Genomic DNA, 23514 nt, shown 5'->3' with positions numbered 1-23514 from the left:
AGAGATTCAAAAAATATGAGATAGTGTAAGGAACCTCTGGGACAACTTCAAGCGTACCAACATCAGAATTATAGGGGTACCAGAAGATGAGAGAGGGCAAGATATTGAAAACCTTTTTGAAGAAATAATGACAGAAAACTTCCCCCACCTGGTGAAAGAAATGGACTTACAAGTCCAGGAAGCGCAGAGAACCCCAAACAAAAGGAATCCAAAGAGGACCACACCAAGACACATCATAATTAAAATGCCAAGAGCAAAAGATAAAGAGAGAATCTTAAAAGCAGCAAGAGAAAGACAGTCAGTTACCTACAAGGGAGTACCCATTCGACTGCCAGCTGATTTCTCAACAGAAACCATGCAGGCCAGAAGAGAGTGGCAAGAAATATTCAAAGAGATGAATAGCAAGAACCTGCAACCAAGATTACTTTATCCAGCAAAGCTATCGTTCAGAATGGAAGGTCAGATAAAGAGCTTCACGGATAAGAAAAAGCTAAAGGAGTTCATCACCACCAAACCAGCATTATATGAAATGCTGAAAGGTATTCTTTAAGAAGAGGAAGAAGAAAAAGGAACTCTTACCATTTGCCACAGCATGGATGGAACTGGAGAGCGGATAAATACCACAGGATCTCACTCATTTGTGGAATATAATGAACAACATAAACTGATGAACAAGGACTGATCCAGAGACGGAGAGGCATTGATTGGACTGTCGGGCCTTGGAGGGAAGGTAGGGGAGGGTGGGGGCAAGGGGGAAAGATCAACCAAAGGACTTATATGCAAGCATATAGGCCTAACCAATGGACACGGACAACGGGGGGGTGAGGGCATGAGCGGTGGGGGGGGGGGGGGTAGAGGGTACACATATGTAACATCTTAATCAATAAAAAATATATAAAAAAAAATTTAACAGGAAAGAAAACATACTTCTACACTAGAGGCCCAGTGCACAAAATTCGTGCATGGTGGGGGGTGTCCCTCAGCCCAGCCTTCACCCTCTCCAATCTGGGACCCCTCAGGGGATGTCTGACTGCTGGTTTAGGCTCGATCCTTGAGATCCTCTCACAATCTGGGACTGCTGGCTCCCAACTGCTTGCCTGCCTGCCGGATTGCCCCTAACTGCTTCTGCCTGCCAGTCTGGTTGCCCCCAACTGCCCTCCCCTGCCAGCCTGGTTGCCCCCAACTGCCCTCCCCTGCCGGCCATCTTGTGCCCACATGGCGGCCATCTTGTGTGACAGTGTGAGGGTCAATTAGCATATTCTCTCTTTATTAGATAGAATTCTTAGTCCTTCTCAGTAGAGATAACTATGAATGATTCTGGTATATTCTTGCAGAAATTTTTCATAATTGTACAAAAGCAAATATGTAATGGGTATTTTCACACAAATGGAAACATTTACATATATATTTGCAAAATGAATTGTTCTTACCTGGCTATCATTCTGCAGTACATATAAATCCAAGCATATGGATCTACCCCTAGGCTTTTAATGTAAACTTCTATTGATACGATATTTTATTAACTAGTCCCCCATTGACAAATATTTAGGTTATTACTCTTTTTAATAAAGAGAAAGTTTTGGAAATAATGTTGCAACAAATATCTTTCTCACATTTTTTAGTACAACTGCAGAAAAAAATCTCCAGTCAAAGGATAAATAAGTATTTAAAACCTGTGTAAATGTTTATTTGGTAGGTTTGGCAAATTGCCCTCAAAATGTTGCAGTAATTCATACTGCTTCTAATAATGCATGAATTTTTCCTACACCCTCACGAATACTTTTGTCTTCAGCAATCTGATAGGAAAAATGGCATCTTTTGTTGTTTTATTTTGCATTTTTAAGATTGTAAGTGAGGTTAAACATATATTTCTTATTCTGTTTGCCTTTCTATTTCTGTGAACTACTTGCTTTTATCATTTGCCCTTTAAAAAACGTTTTTAAACATTGATTTGAAGTGCTCTTTGCATAATAAGGAAATTACCTCTTTATCATGCAAGGTAGAGTTAGGATCATGCTATGATTCACAATTACATGATAAGCAGTTTTGTGTGTATTCCAAACTTTTTAAAATTCTGTTTTTATTGTGATAAGATATTTATAACATATTTGCCATGTTGACCATTTTTTTTAATGCTCACCCAATGATATGTTTATTGATTTTAGAGAGAGAGGAAGGGAGAGAGGGAGAGAGAGAGAGGGAGAGAACATGGATAGGTTGCCTCCCATACACCTGGGACTGGGAATTGAGCCCACATCCTATTTGGTGTGTGGGACAATACTCCAACCAACTGTCACCAAGCAGGAGCCATGTTAACTAATTTCAAGTGTACAATTCAGTGGCATTAATTACATTTATAATACTGTGCGATAATTACCACTATTTATTTCCTCTAATTTTCATTACCTCAAATAGAAATCTTTTTTTTTTCAAACAGAAATCTTTACCCATTCAACCATAATCCCTCACTTCCATCTTTCCCCAGCCCTGGGTAACTTCTATCTACTTTCCATCTCTACGAACTTGCCTATTCTAGATATTTCATATAAGTGAAATTACAAAATATTTCTCCTTTTGTATCTGGTTTATTTCATTTAGCATAATAATTTCAAGGTTTATCTGTGTTGTAGCAAGTATCAGAACTTCGTTCCCTTTTATGACTGGATAGTATATTACATTTTAAAAATCTATTTGTCTATTGATGAAAATGAATTGTTTCCACCTTTAGGCTCTTGTAAACAAGTCTGTAATGGTCATTGGCAATACAGGTGCCTGCTCTCAATTCCTTTGACTATATACCTAGGATTGGAATTACTGGGTCTTCTGGTAATTCTATGTTTAGCTTTTTGAAGAATTACCAAACTCTTTACTAGCTCTAAGACTATTTCTGTGGATTCTTTAAGATATTCTTTATATGTAACATCATGCCTTTTTTTAAAATTATTTTACTTCTTTCTTTCCAATTTGAATGCCTTTTATTTCCTTTTTTATTTAGCCTAGCTGGTGTTGCTCAGTGGTTGAGCGTTGACCTTTGAACCAGGAGATCACCATTCCCAGTCAGGGCACATGCCCGGTTTCCAGCTCTCACTGGTCGGCTGCCTCCTGCATGCCCCTCCTGGGGAAGGAACCCGTCCTCCTGCCCCGGCTCTGTCACTGAGCCCAACCGCCAGGGCACACATTTTCTTTAGTTCCTCTGGGTTCGGGGTCATGCATAAACAGTCTTTACTGTAAAACTATAATTTCTTTTTTCTAGAAGTTCTGTCGATTCATTTTTATGTTTAAATCTCTGAACTATGAGGAATTTATTTTGGCTTAAGGAATGTGGGAGTGATCCAGCTTTATTTTCTTCCAAATGGCTATTTTTCACTAAATAATCCATCACCTGGGGAATACTTATTTTAAAAAAATATACAGCTCAAGTTGAAAAAGGGTAAAACTTTTTACTCCTAGAAATGTTATACAAGGAAAGACCCAGACTCCAAAGAGCGTCTCCTGACACAGGGCGAAGTCTGCGCATTCGGAGCCGAACCGGAGCCAGAAGCGGGAGCTACTGATGAGCAAAGCCTGTGAGACGGGCCACTCATCGGGCTTCTTTACTCATGCCCATGGGTGCGATCTGTGAATAAGTCACAGGGATTAGAATCTTTATTCTCTTCGTGCCCCCTCTACCGGTTTTAAGCTAAAAATAGGAACTCTAGATCTTGGCTGTGGGCAGAGGCGGCTTTCCGTGCGCGCGCCCCCGCCCTTCGCATCCGCCGCTCCCGCCGCTCCCAGCCTTTCCGTAGTTCCCTGGAGTCTGAACTCGGCGTCTCGGGTTCGAGACCCAGCCCCTTGAATTGTTGCTGCGCAACCTCAGTTTCCCTTCCCGGCAACATAAATAATAATAAGCTCTCAGCCCAGCTGGTTTGGCTCAGTGGATAGAGCGCCGGCCTGCGGATTGCAGGGTCCCAGGTTCGAATTTCATCAGGGGCACATGCCTGGGTTGCGGGCTGGATCCCCAGCGGGGGCCATGCAGGAGGCAGCCGACCCATGATTCTCTCTTATCGTTGATGTTTCTAATCTCTCCCTCTCTCTTCCTCTCTGAAATCAATAAAAATATATTTAAAAATTAAAAAAAATAGGAACTCTAAAATCCTACTACTTGTTCTAATTATTCATGGAGCTCTGCCTGCAAACAAAAACTAAGAATGAAAAGAGTAAACGTTTTAAAAAGAAGTACGGGTCCGCCGAAAATATTTAAATTCTTGGTCTTGTAATGCGTCCTTTCATGCCCAGGTCTCTGGCCAATAGCGGACCTGAGCAGACGGGGGAATCCCGAGGAACCAAGGTCACGCGGCAGCTGCGGCCCACGGGTCCGGTCTTCGGGGCGGAGCACGCCCCTCCCCCTGCCTCGACCAATCGGAAGTGAGGAGGCGGGGCCACGGGAGACCCGAGGCGGGGCAGGCGCCTAAGCGGGTGTGTCTGGAGTGGGGGCGGGCAGATCCCTGAAGGTGGCAATTTCCCGGGCCCACGGCGCCGGGGAACAGGTGGAGAGGCCGGGCTGGCCCGGGCTTCGGCCTCAAGCGTCGGGAAATGGCTGCGGGGGGCAGGCTGGAAGATGTGAGTGCACGCAAGTGGCGGGCGGCTGGCCCGGAATCCCCTTCTTCCTGTACTGGGCGCGCTGGGCGGAGACTGCGCGGGGAAGCCACCCTCACCCCTGGCGTCCGCGGCGGGAGGCGGTGCTTCCTGCGCGGGGCAGGCCTGGGGCGCGGGGTTGTCAGAGGAGGCATCAAGGTGGGGTGGGGTCGGCGACAGGCCGGCTGGGCCTTGTTTTCCCGGTCTCCGCCGGGTGGTGGCTGCGCTCGTGCCGGGTCCCAGGCGGGTGCCCAGCCCACGTGCTGGCGCGTCTGCGATCCCGGAACTGAGAGCTTCCCCTGCGCGCGCCTGGCCTGACCGCCCTGGCTCCTTGCGCGTCTGGGCGCCCGGCCGCTGGGCTCCGCTCTCTTCCGCGGGGGCCATTGGGGCGAATCTCCGCTCCCTGCGGGTCCCCTGCCTTGGCTCTGAAGGGCTGTGGTGTGGGCCTGGCGCAGCTGCAAAGGGCAGGCGAGCAGCCAGCGTCCCACGGGCAGACCTGTGGCCATCGTCACCAGGAAACCGACTTTGGAGAAAAACAATGGGCTGTTTTGAATTTAGGGAGGCTTGGTAGGAATGAAAGGAATGAGTCTGTTTTTCAGATGGATACAAACCATATTACTAAAAAACCCCAAACAGTGCCCTATTATATAGTGTACGGAGTGATAGCATAATTGCAAAGAATATTTCCTTAAGTATATTAAAACATTTTTAGGAGAAACATATTTATGCTCAGAATTAACTGAGTTACCCTATGGGCACAAAATAAGAACTTTGCATTATCAAAAATGCAAAGTTGGCAGTTTACATTAAAGCATTCATTTGGATGAACAAATTAATAGAAATATTACTGCAGTCCTATCACTGCATGAGGTCCATCAGGCAAGACATATGAAACACAGTTCCAGCCCTACAAGAGGTAAGACTCTTCGGTAAATAGCGGCCATAGTTGTATTATCTTGACTAAATAATGACCAAACAGTTTCTAATAAGACTAAAAATTCCTCCTTTTCCCCCAGCGGAGATCATGGAACACTAACTGTAAAACCTGCAAGTAGATTTGAGACACATATATTTAAAGAAAAATTGATTTTCTTCTAAATTTTTAAAGGTGGGACGCATGAACTGACAATGTATGGAAATGAAATGAATATCTAAGTACAATGAGAGGCTTAGAAAAATGCACGCAGTAAATGCTTCTTGGCTGATGCTAAGCTACGCCAGGGTTCTTGGATCTGTGTAGCTTTTTGCTTCAGAATGAGTACAGTCTCAGAAATCTGTTTCACCAACAATTACATAGCTAGGTCACTTTCAGTCTGAGCAAGTTGCCTGCTTTCGTATTTTTGTGGATATGAATTCTACCATTCAGTAAAAAGCTAAAAATTATCTGCCATGTATAGGCCCAGACACTTCAATGACTTAAAAGAGTCATTGTTAAGGTTAATTGATTGCAAGCAGTGAGAACCACTCTGGCTAACTTAAGGAAAATTGGGATTTCTCTGAAATAGGGTAGATGAAGACCCAGGCCTCTGGAAGGACCCATATTGGTGTGGGCAAAAACAAGAGATATCTTCTACAGGTAGGAATGTAGTTATCAATAATGAAAGTGAAGAAATTAACTTGTATTCAGGAGGCATCTTCCCTCCATCTTTCACTTGCAGATGTGAATTAGAGAATGATGGGGTGCTATTTGTATGGATTTACTATATTTTCTGTCGGAATCATTGGACAGTGTCATTTGACATAGACATTATGTATTTATTGTACATTAAATGGGAGACAGAGAGAAGAAACTGTACTTCGGCCCCAACCCCTTCAATGTAGTCAGGGAACATAATACAAGGCAGCATAAGAAATATTCCAACTAAATATTAAGGGTACTATGTTTCATAGGAGTTTTAAAGTAGAAAGAAAACACTTGTCTTGACAAGTTTTATAGAGAACATGAGTTTTGTTGGGTTTGGATCTTGAAAGATGAATTGGATTCTGAAAAGATAAAAGAGTGTATTTGTGGGCATTCCATAAAGCCCATTCAGGCTAGAGGAGAAGGAACATGAAACGGAAGACAAATAAAGTACAATAGTTCCTCAACTAACATTGATGAGACGTCTTAGGAATTTAACTCTGGTTGCTATCAATTAGCCTATGGTAAAATTGGTTTCATTATACTGCGTTTTACTTAAAGTTACAAAACCTATTGACGATGTTAGGTGAGGTCTTACTGTAGATTCTTGTTTTACAGTTAAGGTCTCAGTGCTGGCTTTAGTTTAAGCTCCCAGGCCCCATCTGTTCAAGAAGTTGGGCTATAGTTTATCCATTCCACACACACAGTAAGCCCCTGCTATATATCCGGTGCTATAGTTACAAAGAACGTAATACAATACAGAGTTCTGCCCCTATGAAGCACACCTATTCCAACAACTTTGATGTCTTGTGCTTAGTATCATCTATATTATAAAAGGCCAGTGGCCTGAACGCTGGAACAACCTAATGACTGGTCCCTCCCCTGGCTTGTGAGCTGCTCATGGAGGCGGGGCGGGGTGGGGCGCAAGCTACTAGCAGCAGAGAGCTACGAGCAGCAGAGGGCTATGAGTGGCAGAGGTCAGGGCGTGAGCTACAAGTGGCAATGGGCAGGGCAACCAGCTGAGGCAAGCTTCTTGAGCACAGAGTCTGGGGTCCCCCGGCGGCACGGTGGAGTCTGAGTCCCGCCAGTGCAGGGGCGTCTGGGTGTTGCGCAATTTCGCGCACTGGGCCTCTAGTCTATATATATAAAAAACCAGTGACTGGAATGCCATAATGACCGAAATGACCGGTTGCTATGACGCCCACTGTAGCCAGATCAGGGGGTGGGGCCAGCCAGCCAGCCAACCTCCTGCAGCCCCTCCCCCTGGCCGGCCAACCACCCACAGCCCCTCCCCACAGCTGGCCCCACCCATAATCAGCCCCCACCAACCCGATCGGCCCACGGTCTCTCCTCCCAGCCAGCTCTGCCCCCCCACCCGAACCAGGGGCAGAGCCCGCTGGCCAATTGCCCTCAGCCCCTCCCCCCAGCTGGCCTAGCCCTGATAGGCCAATTAGGGTGGGCCAGCCAGCCAACCTCCCACTGTCTCCTCCTCCCGACAGGCCTGATTGGGGCCGGGCCAGCAGACCCCACCTGTGCATGAATTTGTGCACTAGGCCTCTAGTAAGCTATAAAAGAGCCATTGAAACTGATCCAGAAATGACATTCTCATGCTAGAAATAACAGAGACATTAAAAATTATAACTGTTTTCTATGTGTTGCAAAGGTTTTAAAGACACATGGAAGATATAAAATAGATCCAAGTCAAACTTGTAGAGATGGAAACTATAATATCAGGTGAAAAGGGCAGTAGGAACAGTGTTGAGGCATTAGAGAAGACAGCATTTTTGCTGGGACAGGTAGTATTTGAAAGGTGAGGAAGACTACTTGGAGGCACAGCAGTTGGCATCAAGAGGGAGGGAGAAAGGTGGTGAGAGGCAAATCCTGGAAAGTAACTTGGGAATGGATTGTAAAGCACATAACCAGACTAAGTGTTTGGACTTTGTCATGCGGATAATGGGGAGGTACCCAAGGTTTGGGAGAGAGAAATGTGAATGGTTGTTTTGGAAGAACTCTGACTGCAGTGAGAGAATTGCTAAGATCTGCAGATTGGAAGGTATTAGCATAGGCCATGAAAAATGATGAGAGCCTTGACTGAGATAGAATAGAGAGGAAAGAACAGATTTGGGAGTTAAAATGGTAATGAATATTGTATTATATGGCAATGCATGTTATACAGTATAAAGACTATTATATGGTAATGAATATTACATGGTAATGAATATTATCAAAGAAAAAGCAAGAATTAGAGATAATAGTAGCTAATATTTATTGATTGCTTACTCTGTACCTAGCAGTGTTCTAAGGACTTTTATGTGTACTTACTTATTTAATCTTCCCAACAAAGCTATGAAGCAGGTGCTATAACTATTCTCCTTTTAAAGGTGAGGGAACTGAGGCACAGAGGGATGAAGTAGCTTGTCCATAGCTGGGAAGCAGTAGAACTTAGATTTGAACCCAGGCAGTTTGTCTTAGGAGCCTGCCCTTCACCACAGCACTTACTGCTGGTTGTCCCTACAGCTCTTGATAATCTCTCCTGATTATGATGATACCATCACTGGGTGAGGGAACACTGCAAGGACAGGTTTGGAACGTTCATTCATTCATCACATGTTCGCTGAGTGCTGGCCATGGGTACTGGCATTACAGAGACATAGGAAGTGGGGAGACAGTGGGTCTCAGAGAGTCTATTGGGGAAGACATAAGTAAGAGGCCATCACAGGATAGTATGCGGGAGGAGGTCAGCACCAAATGCTTGGGAAGACTGGGCGGGTGGCATGATCCAGATGCTTGGCTGCCCGGGAAGGCTACCCATGGGAATTGCCCCACCTGAGCCTGGAAGGCTGCATGGACATTAGCTAAGGAAAGAGCTGTGGAAACTACAACATCTGCTGACCGAGAAAGAGCCAGAGGCAAAGGAGTCTTGAAGAGAAAAGAAGTAATCAGAATTGCACCATGAGTTTTTGGCAAACTAAACAGGAAACTGTCTAGGCATTGAATGTTAAAAATTGCAGACCAGTGGCCTGGCTGGGTGGCCCAGTTGGTTGGAGTGTGGTCTCATACACCAAAAGGTTGTGGGTTCAATTCTCAGCCAGGGCACATACTGAGATTGTGGGTTTGATTCCCAGTGGTCCTGGCAAGTTTGGGAGGCAGCCATGTGTTTCTTACATTGATGTTTTTCTCTCTCTCTTTCCCTCTCTAAAATCAGTGGAAACATATCCTTGGGTGAGGATTTTAAAAACTGTGGAGCAGCATTGAATGCCTGAGATTGGAAATCAAAGCCCCACATTACTGAATTATCTATATAATTAATCCTAGTGACCAACATACCACCCTCTACCCCTTCCAAAGTAGAAAGCCCTTATCTTCTGTCTCCTAATCCTAGTCTCTGGCTTCCCTTTTGCAAATTAAGGCATCATTTCCCTTTCATTCTAGGATACCTAGGTAACCTAAATTTGGTGCATTACCTGTGCTATTCATTTGCTAACTTATTACTCCCCTATAGTATCCTGTGCACTATATTCTATTGTATGTTGTTTAGTCCTGCATGCCTTTACCCCTGGCCTCCCCAATGAAAATGTAATCTCCTTTTGACTGTATCTTAAGTTTATATAACAGTTTTCCCTAAGAATCTTTTTTTAAAATAAATTTTTATTGATTTCAGAGAAGAAAGGAGAGGGAGAGATGGAAACATCAATAATGAGAAAGAGTAAGCAATCAGCTGCCTCCTACATGCCCCCCACTGGGGATTGAGCCTGCAACCTAGGCATGTATCCTGATGGGAAATCGAACTGTGACCTCCTGGTTCATAGAATCTGACCACACTGGCTAAGAATCTGACATTGAGAGATTATTGTATGCACCAGAGACTGGACAGTATGCTGTTCTGTCAAGACAATACTGTTAAACATGATTAAGTAGATTTTGAAGTAGCAGTTGAACTTTTCCCAACTACTTCAGTGACATTGCAAGTGGTTGTTCTCATTGAGAATCTGACATCTACAAACTAAAGTCTCCTTGGAAGGTCTGTCCGGGTGCTCTGTTTCTATTAGTGCTCTAAAATATTTCTATCATAACTGAAAGTTTGTTTTAAGGCCTCTGAATAAAGCCTTCACCAGTTTTCCAGAATTTTATGGAGCACAGAGACATAGTTGAAGAATGGCAACCATATGTAATTATTTCATCAATAATACCAATAATGTTAAGTAAATCAATATCTAAGTATTGAGGGCTTGAAGAAAATTATTTGCTTTAGCCTCATTATGTATTACCTTGTTTGAAGATGAATGAATTAAGATGTCCTCTACCTGTTTTAATGATTGTTGTTTTCACCAGTTTGTATGCAGAAGTTATCTAGAGGCTTATGTGTATTTTCAAAATTGGCTTTAGGTAGGGAGTATTATTTTTGCCTCTAACTTGTATACTGCTTTTTAAAGCTTTATAAATTCAGTAAATTTGTCTTAGAAACATAATTCATAAAGTGGCAATTATAGCTTGCTTCCTTTTTCCTGCACCCCAGGGTTCCTTGGATCCATCCCAAAGTGTTGAAGATGACCCCCTTCTGGACACCCAGCATCTTTCACATTATTCCTTACATGCTCATTTTAGACCCAGATTCCATCCTCTTCCTACGGTCATTATAGCAAACCTTCTCCTGTTAATACATGTAAGTTTGCCGCGAGAAAGTGATCCATCTAGAGGTGATGTTCTTTTTTTTTTTTTTATCTTTATTGTTGAAAGTATTACAGATGTCCCCTTATTTCTCCCCATGCCTTCACCGCACTATTGTCTGTGTCCATTGGTTTATATGTATATGCATATAAGTTCTTTGGTTAGTCTCTTCCTACCACCCCCCAAACCCCCTGAAATTTTTCATTCTGTTGCATGCTTCAGTGTCTCTGGATCTATTTTGTCAGCTTCTTTTATGCATTAGATTCCATAAGTGAGATCATGTGATACTTATGTTTCTCTAACTGGTTTATTTTGCTTAGCATAATATTCTCCAGGTCCCGCCATGCTGTCTCAAAGGGTAAAAGATCCTTTTTTTTAAGATCTGAAACAGCCCAAGTGTCCATCAATAGATTAGTGGATTAAAAACATGTGGTACAGCCCTAATTGGTTTGGCTCTATAATAGATAGTAGTGTCAGCCTGCAGACTGAAGGGTCCTAGGTTTGACTGCAGTCAAGAGCACATGCCCAGGTTGCAGGCTTGATCCCCAATGGGGGACGTGCAGGAGGCAGCAGATCAATGATTCTCTCTCATCATCAATGTTTCTCTCTCTCTCTCCCTCTCCCTTCCTCTCTGAAATCAATAAAAATATATTTTTTAAAAAAAGATGTGGTACATTTACACAATGGAATACTATGCAGCTATAAAAAGGAAGGATGTCTTTGAGATAGCATAGAGGTGACGTTTTTAAAAAATACATAAGCTCATCCGGTGTTTCTCAGTGATTGAGCTTCAACCCATGAACCAGGAGATCAGGGTTTGATTCCTGGTCAGGGCACATGCCTGGGTTCTAGGCTGGATCCCCAGTGGAGGGTGTGCAGGAGGCAGCCAATCGATGATTCTCTCTCATTATTGATGTTTCTCTCCCTCTTCCTTCCTCTCTCTGAAATCAATAAAAAATATATTAAATTGGTTATATTTATTAACATTTAAAATGTGCATACTAGCCCTAGTTGGTTTAGCTCAGTGGATAGAGCGTTGGCCTGCGGACTGAAGGTCCTGTGTTCGATTCAGGTCAAGGGCATATGCCTGATTATGGGCTCAGTCCCCAGTAGGGGGCATGCAGGAGGCAGCCTATCAGTGATTCTCTCTTATCATTGATGTTTCTGTCTCTCTCTCCCTCTCCCTTCCTCTCTGAAATCAATAAAAATATATTTAAAACAAAAATAAAATGTGCATATTTTTCACTCATATCTCTACTTCAAAGAATTTATTGTGGGCATGTTTCCAGTATTATCCAGTTTCTTTAAGAGATTTAATACTGTAGTAATTACTCTGTGGCAGAGTTTCCCAAACTTCAGGGTGGATCAGACTTCCTGGCAGGCTTGTTGAATCGCCCCCAGATATTTTGAGTCAGCGGGTAAGAGGTGGGGCCTGAGAATTTGCATTAGTAAACGGCCCCTGGTAATCTTGATGCCACTGGCCTGGAAATCACACTTGGAACTACTGCTCTGCATCTTACTTCTTTTAGTCTGACGTATAGACATTCATCCAAACTGATGCACAGGGATTCCGTTAATTCTTTCATGGCTGAGTAATATTCTACTACATGGGTGAGTGTACCTTCATCTTTTCAAGAATTCTATTGTGGATGGACACATAATCAATTTTCAAGTTTTGCAGATTTGGAGAATATTGCAGTGAATATTCATATCCATGTATACTAGGTACTGGTGCTTGTCCTCCTGAGGGATAGAGTCCTTGACGTAGGATTTCTGGGTCAAGATATTTCCAAGTGATTTTTCAATAGCAATTCTGACCAGCCAGCAATATATGAGTATGTCTGTTTGCTTGTATTTTGGCACCAATCTTTTACCTTTTTGTCATCTAATTGTATAGTTTTTATTGTTCTCTTAACACTGAAACTGGAAACAAATTTATTTTATTGTATTTATTTATTTTTTCCCCTCCTACTCCCTGGAAATTGTGAATGTGTTACCTGAATGGCAGAAGGGGTTCTGTGGATGTGCTTAAGTCAGGATCTGAGATGGGGAGATTATTCTGGATTGTACAGTGGGCCCAATGTAATCATGAGTCCTTAAGAGAGGGAGACAGGAGGGTCAGAGTCAGAAAAAGAGAAGTGACCATGGAAATAGAGGTCAGAAAAGAGATTTGAAGATGTCACCCTGCTGGCTCTGAAGATGGAGGAAGAAGACATGAGTGACAGAATGCAGGGGTCCCTAGAAGCTGAGAGAGACATGGACACGGTTCTCCTCTAAAGTCTCCAGATGAGCAGACTCATGAATTTTAGGCAAATAAGACCCATAGAAATAAATTTTTAAAATCATGATTTTTCTTTTACCTTTAAGGCACTCAATTAACTTTTTTTTTTTTTTTACTCTTTTCAGTGAAAGAGAAGTGGGCAGGAAACTGTCGTTAACATTAAGTGTCCATTTCTGTTATGATCAGATTTAAAGTGATTTTGTTTTCTTATTTGTGATTTTGTTTTCTAAGTTATCTCCAAATTTTTCTTTAAATTTTGTTTTAAAAGTTTGTAAAGCCGAAACCGGTTTGGCTCAGTGGATAGAGCGTCGGCCTGCGGACTGAAGGGTCCCAGGTTCGATTCCGGTCAAGGGCATGTACCTGGGTTGCGGGGATATCCCCTGTAGGAGATGTGTGGGAGGCAGCTGATCGATGTTTCTCTCTCATCGATGTTTCTAACTCTCTATCTCTCTCCCTTTCTCTCTGTAAAAAATCAATAAAATATACTTAAAAAAAAAAAAAAAGTTTGTAAAGCCCTAGCTGGTTTGGCTCAATGGATAAAGTGTAGGCCTGTGGGCCCAGCTGGCCTGGCTCAGTGGTTGAGCATCTACCTATGAACCAGGAGGTCACGGTTCAATTCTCGGTCAGGGCACATGCCTGGGTTGCACGCTTGGTTCCCAGTGTGGGACGTGCAGAAGGCAGCTGATCAATGATTCTCTCTCATCATTGATGTCTCTCCCTCTCTGAAATCAATAAAAATATATATTTTTTAAAAAAGCGTAGGCCTGAGGGACTGAAGGGTCCTCTGTTTGATTCTGTCAGGTGTGCATGCTTGGGTTTCGGACTTGATCCCCAGTGGCAGCGTGCAGTAGGCAGCTGATTGATGATTCTCTCTCATTCTTGATGTTTCTATCTCTCCCTCTCCCCTCCTTTCTGAAATCTATAAAAAATATATATATTTTTTAAAGTTTGTAAAAATACAGTGTTTTTTTAAACTTATTTATAAAAATTGGATATCAGAAATCATAAGCTTAGAGGAGGTGAAGGGTTTGAGCAAAAAAGAAAAAAAGGAGAGAGAAATCCTGGACATGGACAACAGCGCAGTAATTGCAGCGGTGGAGGAGCAGAGAGGGGCTAAAAGGTGATGGAAAAATCAAATTAAATGAAACTTAAAAACAAAAAAGTAATAAGCATAAAGAGTATGTGGTGGGGCGGTGATAATGTTTCTGAAATACTGAATATTAAGCCTACTGCTTCCTCTCCACCAGGTTGTGTTTGTTATTTTAGCATTTGTGACAGGTGTGCTTTGTTCTTACCCTGATCCCAACGAGGACGAGTGCCCAGGAAACTACACCAGCCCACTGAAAGTTCAGACGGTCATAATCCTGGGAAAAGTTATTTTGTGGATCCTGCATTTCCTTCTTGAGCGCTACATTCAGCATCACCACAGCAAAGTAAGAAACCGAGGCTATCACATGATCTACCGATCAACAAGGCATCTTAAAAGACTTGCATTAATGATACACTCCACTGGTAAGTAAGTCAATTGTCTCTCTCAGCTTGTCTGTGGCTTCGTTGAGTAGAAAAATTACAGCAAAAAGAAAATCTGAAAACTTGATTTTATAATCAAATACAGCAGGTCCTTGAATAATGTCATTTCATGCAGCGTCATTTTGTTAAAATGTTGATGGGATGCCATAGGAACTTAACACTTATTTATATCAGTAGCCTATGGTCAGATTGGTTTCTTTATACGCTGTTCCACTTAATGTCACAGAAACCTATTCACAAAGTTAAGTCAGGACTTACTGTAGATTCTCATTTTTGTGGGGCTGATATGTGTTGTGGCCACTAAATTTTGGAGCACCTAAATGTTGAAGCTTTTCTTATAATATATATAAGCTTCATTTTCCTCTGAAATTTGTGTTGGTTATTATAAGGGAGGGAATATCATTTTTCCTCTACCTTCCAGGTATTTGGCTGAGACCCCCACTGTAGTAAAAGACAGATTAACATGAGAAAAACAGACAAGTTTAATAACATGTATGCCTCCTGTATACAGATACCCAGGATACTGTAACACCCCAAAATGGCCCAAGCCACTACTTAAATACCATCTCCAGCTAAAGACAAAAGAAGATGCTGGGGTGGGAGGCAGTTATGGGCGGTTACCAGGAAAAGCAAAGTAAACAAGAATAAAGTTGTTAAGCAGATTTAAGTAGATGCCTTCTCCATTGATAAGAATTTCTTGAGATTTAGAGTCATCCTTCTCTTCCTGGTACAGAGAAGGAGACAGTCTTACAAATGGATAACTTCTCCGTTTTCAGAGCTTTTTTCCCCCGGTGTCTGCTGTTCCTTAAAAATAATCAGCTTAAAGTAATCCTTATGCCAAAGAGTTATATTTTCAGGTGGCATTTTCTGCTCTCCTTCATTATGAACATGGAATCCACGTATTCCTGTGCCCGTGTATTTCTGTCTCCTTATTCATCTCAAGGAGACAGAAATGCTGCTGCTATTTGATACCTGGAAGATAAGAAGAGGGAATTGTTTTATTTTAAATAAAACTCGGTACTTTCCTTGCAGTGAGAGAAACTGTTATGTAATAAGATGCATTATCCAAAAACAAAGAAAGAAAAGCAAATTATGAAGGCAAGATCAGCATTTAGAATGCATGAGTGCCTGCTTCTCTTTACTGTTGTGGACATTTCAAAGGTTTTATGGAATTAAGCTGAGTTTCTTTAGGTAATTAGTTTTGCCTTAATGTTATTATAAAGCTTCTGTCATTTTAAAATACCCTCTTTGATTGTGAGTCCGGAATAAATCTTTAAGCTGGATTAGAAATGAATACTTTTTGCAGAAAAACAGCATTACAGAATTTAATTTTTATTTTTATTCTGTGCTAGTGCATTTACTGAAGGGCAAACTGCAAACTGCAAGTTCATCCACTCGGTGACATTTTTAGTGAAGATGGAGGGCCATGCTAGCAGAGAAAGCAGCATTTTATAGAGGTGGCTGAACTGTGCTCATCCAGGAGGGGACGGCATTTACTGCTTGCTCCCTAAGGAAGAACTTGATTTTATGTTCAACTTTTGATGTGTAGTGTTCTCTCCTGGCCAGAAGGTGTCACTATCACCTTTTGGTTGAAGGGGTGGACAGAAAACTTTTTTTAAATGTTTTTATTGATTTTAGAGAGGGAGGGAGAAAGAGAGAGATATCCATCTGTTGCCTCTTGAAGGCACCCCAACAGGGGACTGAACCCAAAACCCGGGCATGTACCCTCCTGGGAATCAAACCTGCCACTTCCGATGCATGGGACTATGCTCAACCAACTGACCCATACCGGCCTGGGCAAAAACCTATTTTTTAATTACTGAAAGACTTTATATGCTCTATAACCAAAATAATGTTCCATCGTAAGTGATTTTCTGGAAATAGTCATTTTGAGTCCACCAAAATGACTTTCAAATTGTTAAAAATGTGACCCTTAATCATAATCTCTTTCTAAATAATTGGACCCTTAGTTTAATCACAGATGGCATCACTTGTATGTTGCTCATATAAGGATCCAGAATATCAAAGAGATTGGGGCAGGTATTCACCTTGTTTCTATTTTTCTTTAAGTATCTTTTTCTTATTTGAAGAAAAAGAGGTAAGTCATAGAAGATACAGAAGCTCCAGCTAATCAGAAGAGTATAACCATTTTTAAAATCAGATGTGATAGTATTGCTGGATATATTTTTTTTTTTAAATCTTTATTGTTGAAAGTATTACATATGTCCCCTATTTTCCCCTATTGACCCCTTTAAGCCCACCCTCCCCCGCAACCCCAGGCCTTCACCACCCTATTATCTGTATCTATGGTTTATGCATATATGCATACAATTTCTTTGGTTGATCTCTTACCACCCACCCATCTGCCGCTGAGTATTGCTGGGTATTGATTAGCTTTATCCTGATGCTTTTTGTTATTCTCTAGAGAGGAAAGTGCATTTATCTTATGGAAATGGGAGAAGGGGCTTTTCTTCTAAATAAGTTGAAAATATTTATCTAATTTATCTGTCCTCGTTCCTTAGATCCAAATACATTTTAATGTTCAGCCTGTGTGGCTCAGTGGTCGAGCATCAGCCCATGAACCAAGAGGTCACTGGTTTGATTCCTGATCAGGCCATATGCCTGGGTTGCTGGTTCGATCCCCAGTAGTGGGTATGCAGGAGGCAGCTGGTCAATGTTTCTCTCTCATCAATGTTTCTATCTCTCTATCCCTCTCACTTTCTCTCTCTAAAAATAAATAAAAACATTTTAAAATACATTTTAAACTCAGGGTTTGTATGACAAGTATTATTTCCCCAATTTAAATCGGAGGAGTCCAGGGTCAGAGTAAATTAATGGCTTTCGTTCATTAAAAGAACTAATAGAGCCTAGCTGGGTGGATCAGGGATTGAGTGTCAACCTATGAACCAAGAGGTCACAGTTGAATTCCTGGTCAGGGCACATGCCTGGGTTGCAGGCTCTATTTTTCATGAAGGGCATGCATCAGGCAGCCAATCAATGATTCTCTCTCATCACTGATGTTTCTATCTCTCTCCTTCTCCCTTCCTCTCTGAAATCCATAAAAATTTATTTTAAAAAAACTAATACAAAAGAAATATATCAAAATAAATTTTTAAAAATGAAAAAAAAGACAGCCAGGCCATCGTGGCTCAGTGGTTGAGCATTGACCTATGAACTAGAACAGTGATGGCGAACCTTTTGAGCTCGGCGTGTCAGCATTTTGAAAAATCCTAACTTAACTCTGGTGCCGTGTCACATATAGAAATTTTTTGATATTTGCAACCATAGTAAAACAAAGATGTATATTTTTGATATTTATTTTATATATTTAAATGCCATTTAACAAAGAAAAATCAATCAAAAAAATGAGTTCGCATGTCACCTCTGACACGCGAACCAGTGTCATAGGTTCGCCATCACTGAACTAGAAGGTCACAGTTCGATTTCCAGGTTTCCGGCTTGATCCCCAGTGTGGGGTGTGCAGGAGGCAGCCGCTCAACCATTTTCTTTCATCATTGATGTTTCTATCCTTCTCTCCCTCTCCCTTCCTCTCTAAAATCAATAATAATAAAAATATTTTTAAAAATGAAACAAATCAATATCACTGAGAAAGATAGTTGTCCCCATTTTTCAGATGGGAAAGTCAAGGAACAGAAGGAGTCAGGCATTTCTCCAGGGTTAGCAGTATGTCCGGGTTTCCATCCAAGTGTCTGGAGCATTGTAGTGCTGCTGAAGGCAGTGCAGGTCTGCCATGAGTGTAGGTGGTGACCAGAATGAATACTAGGTTCCTCAAATACCCATGAATCCGGAAGAACTGGGATAATGCACATTTCTAAAAACCACAATGCACAAAGGATGACCCAAAGGAATGTCATTGTTAATAATTCTATGAAGCAAAAAACCATTTCTTAGTTTTTAAGTAAGTTCCATTTCATATTATTTGTATTAGGAGACATCATTAACTCTTTGATGTTTTGTTTTCCTTTATTCCTCCCTCAAAAGATGAGCAGATTTTTGGTTTTTATCCTCCAACTTCCTTCACTTCTCTGTTTAAATGGGGCCTGGGTGTGTGCATGGCCTGGGGTGTCACCTGGGCTCTGGCTGACTCTGGTTATTTCCTCCTCCAGGCAGCACAGCTCTCCTCCTCACACTGTGCATACAGCATTCCTTCCCAGAGCCCAGCAGGTTGTATCTTGACCTCATTCTGGCCATCCTGGCCCTGGAACTGATCTGTTCCCTGACGTGTCTGCTCCTCTACACAGGTGAGAACTACAACTAGGCCGTTCTTACAAAGACCCGCTTGCAGCCCCGCTCATTTGAGAACAAGGAAGCTGTTCTCAAAGCTTTTCTATGTAGCTGAGAACCTGTTGAACATCCCTATCTCTCACTGCTGACATTCAGACTTCTCTCATTTCAAATCCATAGGAAGAAACCAGTGAGCCTCGTTTCTAGTTGTGTGTCATCCACAAGTTTCTGTCAATTAAAGTGAAGCCTTTCCAGTATAAAACAAAAAATTCCCCAAAGACCACCCATGTTTGATTCCTCAAAGGCAGTTGACATGTAAATCTCGCATTTACAATAAAAAGTAACTAACCACAAAATAAGTACACAAATAATGCATGCAAAATTGCATTAAGGCCAACGTTGCTTTGGGATAAATCATTTAAGAACCTCTGTCTCTTCTCTTTTAAAGCTCTCAGTTGATTGATGACCTTGGTAGGCTTTCTGTCTCACCCTATATGGCATTGCCTTGAATGTGTGACAGTGAAACACACACAATAGAGCACTTAACTTAGCCCTCCTGCATAATCCCCCTGAAAAATGTTTGCCAGATATTTAAACCCTGTGCTAGTGCTCATTGAGTTATTTGTAAAAAATATTTTTAGTTCAAGCTGATAGGCAGTGAGTTTTTCTGGGTGGGCTAGCAGCATCCAAGCCCCTACTCTACTAAAAGTGTAATCTTGACCACCTCCTTCAAGACAGGAGATGGAAAATTTAGGATGCTGAAATATTACCTTGTTAAATAGCTTGTTGTTGTTGTTTTTTTGTTCCTAAAGCTATCTTGTTCTGTGTTAAAGCTAATCACCTTAGTGTAACTTTTACTAGTATATACTTCATTAAAAAATACACACTCTCTCACACACATCCTCACTCACTCACTCCCCTTCTCAGGATCCTAATTTGTTCTGGCTCTTCCCCTCCCCTCTCCCCCTGCCCCAAAAAACACCTTCTCCACTCTTTCGGGTTTCCTCCTCTCCGAACCTCCCCCCACCTGCACATCATTCCTACTGAGTAAGGGGCTGCTTTCCAGGGCTGCAAGCTCTGCTTTATGGTCCTTTTTTATCCTGTTCTGGAATGTAGATTTATTTGTATTTTTCTCTGGGCTGGTAGCTCTTGTTATAGGGTAGTGTCCACAGTGGAGGCTTTGGAGCCCTGCTTCCCAGATTCGAGCCCTGGCCACTTGTCCAGCTTCCTTGGACTGCACTTTACTTGACTGTAGAAAATAAGGAGTAATAAAAGCACCCACCAAAGGGGGAGGTTCTGAGAACTGAATGAGTTCCAGTAAAATAGTCCCCCTGTGCCTTCTGTGCTTTCAGTCCACAAAAAAATAATCCCGGTTATTATTATCTATAATAGCAATGATCACTGTGTTCCCCGTGCTTAGTACAGGCTTGGCACATGATAAACTGTCAAATGGTTGAGTACATAAAAAAAACAAAAAACAACGAACCTATTGATTCTCTTTGTGAAGCATTTTTATGATATGACTTTTTTTGAAAATAGCCAATTCATGTAATTTGAAAGAATGGAAATAGAAGTATTTTTTATAATTAGATAACCTGACAATAATGACTTTATTATTTTAGTGAAGGTTCGAAAATTTAATAAAGCCAAACCACAGCCTGATATACTTGAAGAAGAAAAAGTCCATGCTTACCCTAGCAATATTACGTCAGAGACAGGATTCAGGTAAGCTTTGGGTGGGGAATAAAAGTTGCAAGAGAAATAATTTCCTCCCTCTCACCCCCCACCCCACCAAAATCTAGAAACCATTCTACTTGGAGATTATTACTGTGCATTTGTGCCTTTAGAATTAGGTCTGTGGGTGGTTTGTTGTTGTTGTTAATCCTCACCCAAGGATATTTTTTCATTTATTTTTAGGGAGAGTGGAAGGGAGGGAGGGAGAGGGAGAGGGAGAGGAACATCAATGTGAGAGAGACCCATGGATTGGTTGCCTTCCGCATGTGCCCTGACCCAGGCCAGGGATGGAACCTGCAACCTAGGTACACAACCCTTTGCTGTGTGGGCTGAAGCTCTATTCACTGAGCAATATGGGCCAGAGCTAGAATTAGGTTTGATGCTACTTCCTTTCAGCTGTGGTAAAGCCCAGTCAAATGAAAGAATCTCATTTTGGGATATTGCCCTGGCTTACAATATCTACGAAAAGGTAACAAATGCAATATGCTGTATTTTCACCAGTTTTCAACTGGTTGGGACCCATTTGCAAAGAGACTAATGAGTATTGGTGAATATGTGTAACCCATTAATATTTTGATTCTTTGTAGGACTATTTCAAGTTTAGAAGAAATTATTGAAAAGCAAGGAGACATAATAGTATACCTGAAGAGACACAATGCACTGTTGAGTAAGCGGTTGTTGGCTTTCACTTCCTCGGACCTAGGCTCTCATTCCAATCGAATATGAGAGTTCAAGGTCAAGACAGCAATTGCAGAGTGATCCAAGCTAATACAAGACTGACCACCTGACAAACTGTCATAGAAAATGGCAGCTTTTGCCGAGTGACATTTTACCACTCTTGTAGAGTACCTGAATTTGGTTCTCACCTGTGTGGCTATTTAATATGTAGAGCTTGTGGATTATGTGATGGTGATTTGTCAAGCCTTGATATCTCAAGAATGTCTGTTTTACCCATTTTGAAATTATTTAACTGCCTGGTTTATCCTAGGACCAAAGGTAAACCTTAAACATCTGCGCCAACACTTCTTCCACATGACATGAGAATCCTATTGATAATTTGGCTACTTATAGAGCGAGACTGGCATGCTCATGTATTTAAAACAGGGAGTTGGCCAAATAAGTTCTTTCCACTCTTAAACTGATGAGGAAAGACATTTCTTGTGTTAATGATTCCTCCAATGGAGCCTTCTCATATAGTTTATATGCTTGTGTAGTATTGGATGGCAGCTTGGCCCTTGTAGCATTTATAAAGACGTTTTTCACTGTAGGATCAAATTCTCTCTAGGTGATTTACCATGCAAACTCTTACAGTTTTCCATTCTCCAGAAATAAGATATGAAGATTACTTGGATCAGTGTTAGACTAACCATTGTTGTCTGTTACCTCTACAGCACCTTCTACTGGCAACACTTTAAACTTTCTCTTTATTTTTGCCCTCTTCAGGAAGTTGCCATGCATTTCAGTATTGACTATACTAGTATACCTTCACTGGATCAGTAAGTTCAGTGATAGCAAAGGGGTCTTCTGTGGCTTTGTCTAAAAAGAAAGGACACCTCTTTTAGTCTTGTATCAGACTTAAAAATAAAATGCCCTATCAACTTCTATACTGATATTAAACTTAGATAATTCACCTCCAGCTGATCGCAGACTAGTTGAGTCCAAGTTCAGAAATTCTTGGTCAGAAAGCAGGCATGGTTCTAAAGTGCCTATGCATTCCTGGAGATGAGAAAAGATTGCTGCATGTAAAAAAGGCTACCATTGTGGTCCTGCTCACTGCCACATTTGAAGCAACCACTGGTTTGTGTCTCTATCAGCACAATCCAGCTAAACCAAGTCACCCACAATGGTGCTGCATGGGACTGTGGCAAGTGTATGGATTTGGGACTAGATCACCTGTCCTGGGTCAGTTTCCATCCGTAGTCACCTACCATCTGGGAAACCTGGGGAAAGTTACATAACATTCTTATCTCTAAGAGAGTCTGGCAAAGAAGAATAAAATACCCTACTTCAATCATTTTAATCTTGAGAAAAACCTAAGAAAAGGGAGCTGGCACTGTTTGGCTTAAACAGTTTATTTTTTATCGTGCTGAATCCATAATATATCATGTTTACATGTTTTTCCTTTAGCTTCTCAGCTGCAGGATACATCCAGCTCTGTACAGAAAAGTAGATGGGATTTCGACGAGGTTAGATTTCCTTGAGGACCCTCCAACTCAAAAAACTGATTTTCATGTCATGCTCAGAATGAATAAAATTGGAGATGAAGGTTTCAATATAAAATAAAACAAACACACAAACAATTGTTCTTTGAAGTCATTGTCACTGCTGACCCACCCACTAGTGTCAATGATTTGTGGGGACAAGGTCCTAAGGAGGAGAAATACAGGTGTTAGGCATCAGCATGGTGCTAACATTTGGGGAGGAGGGCCAGGCTAGTGATTGGGAAGAACATGAGAAAAGCTTTTAGGTGCTGGTAATTATCTATTTCTTTTTTCTTTCCTTTCCTTTCCTTTCCTTCTTTTTTTTTTTTATTACAGCTCTAAAGGTTTTTCTTTTTACTTTCAAAAGTAGTATGCAAAAAGAAAAGTAGTAGGAAAAATATTTACTTACAAATTCTGATTACAAAGCATTATTTTAATATTTCTATTCCTTTAGCATATGACAAAACCGCAATATGCCTAGGAAGACAAAACATTTTAAAACATTGGAAAAACATTAAAAGACAAATGTCCATTGTATAACCAAGAATGTTAAATATTTGGAAACTGTAAATTTCCTAAAATGTGGCAGGCACTTTCAGAGAGCTACATATTGCAAATTA

General features: G+C 41.5%; 1 protein-coding gene across 1 annotated transcript; it reads left to right on the top strand.

Annotated features, from left to right (window-relative positions):
* The first annotated feature begins 4424 nt into the window (after positions 1-4424).
* Positions 4425-22993, top strand: TMEM192 (transmembrane protein 192). Its single transcript, XM_081092127.1, has 6 exons — positions 4425-4599; positions 10752-10898; positions 14432-14696; positions 18842-18976; positions 20582-20684; positions 21281-22993. Exons 1-6 carry the CDS (start codon positions 4573-4575, stop codon positions 21417-21419), a joined length of 816 nt encoding a protein of 271 aa, XP_080948253.1. The 5' UTR covers positions 4425-4572; the 3' UTR covers positions 21420-22993.
* The last annotated feature ends 521 nt before the right edge of the window (positions 22994-23514 follow it).

Source organism: Myotis nattereri (assembly GCF_964212035.1).
Source record: "Myotis nattereri genome assembly, chromosome: 5".
NCBI lineage: Eukaryota > Metazoa > Chordata > Mammalia > Chiroptera > Vespertilionidae > Myotis > Myotis nattereri.
The sequence above is the reverse complement of the archived record's forward strand: the minus strand, read 5'-3'. Positions and strand labels throughout refer to the sequence as shown.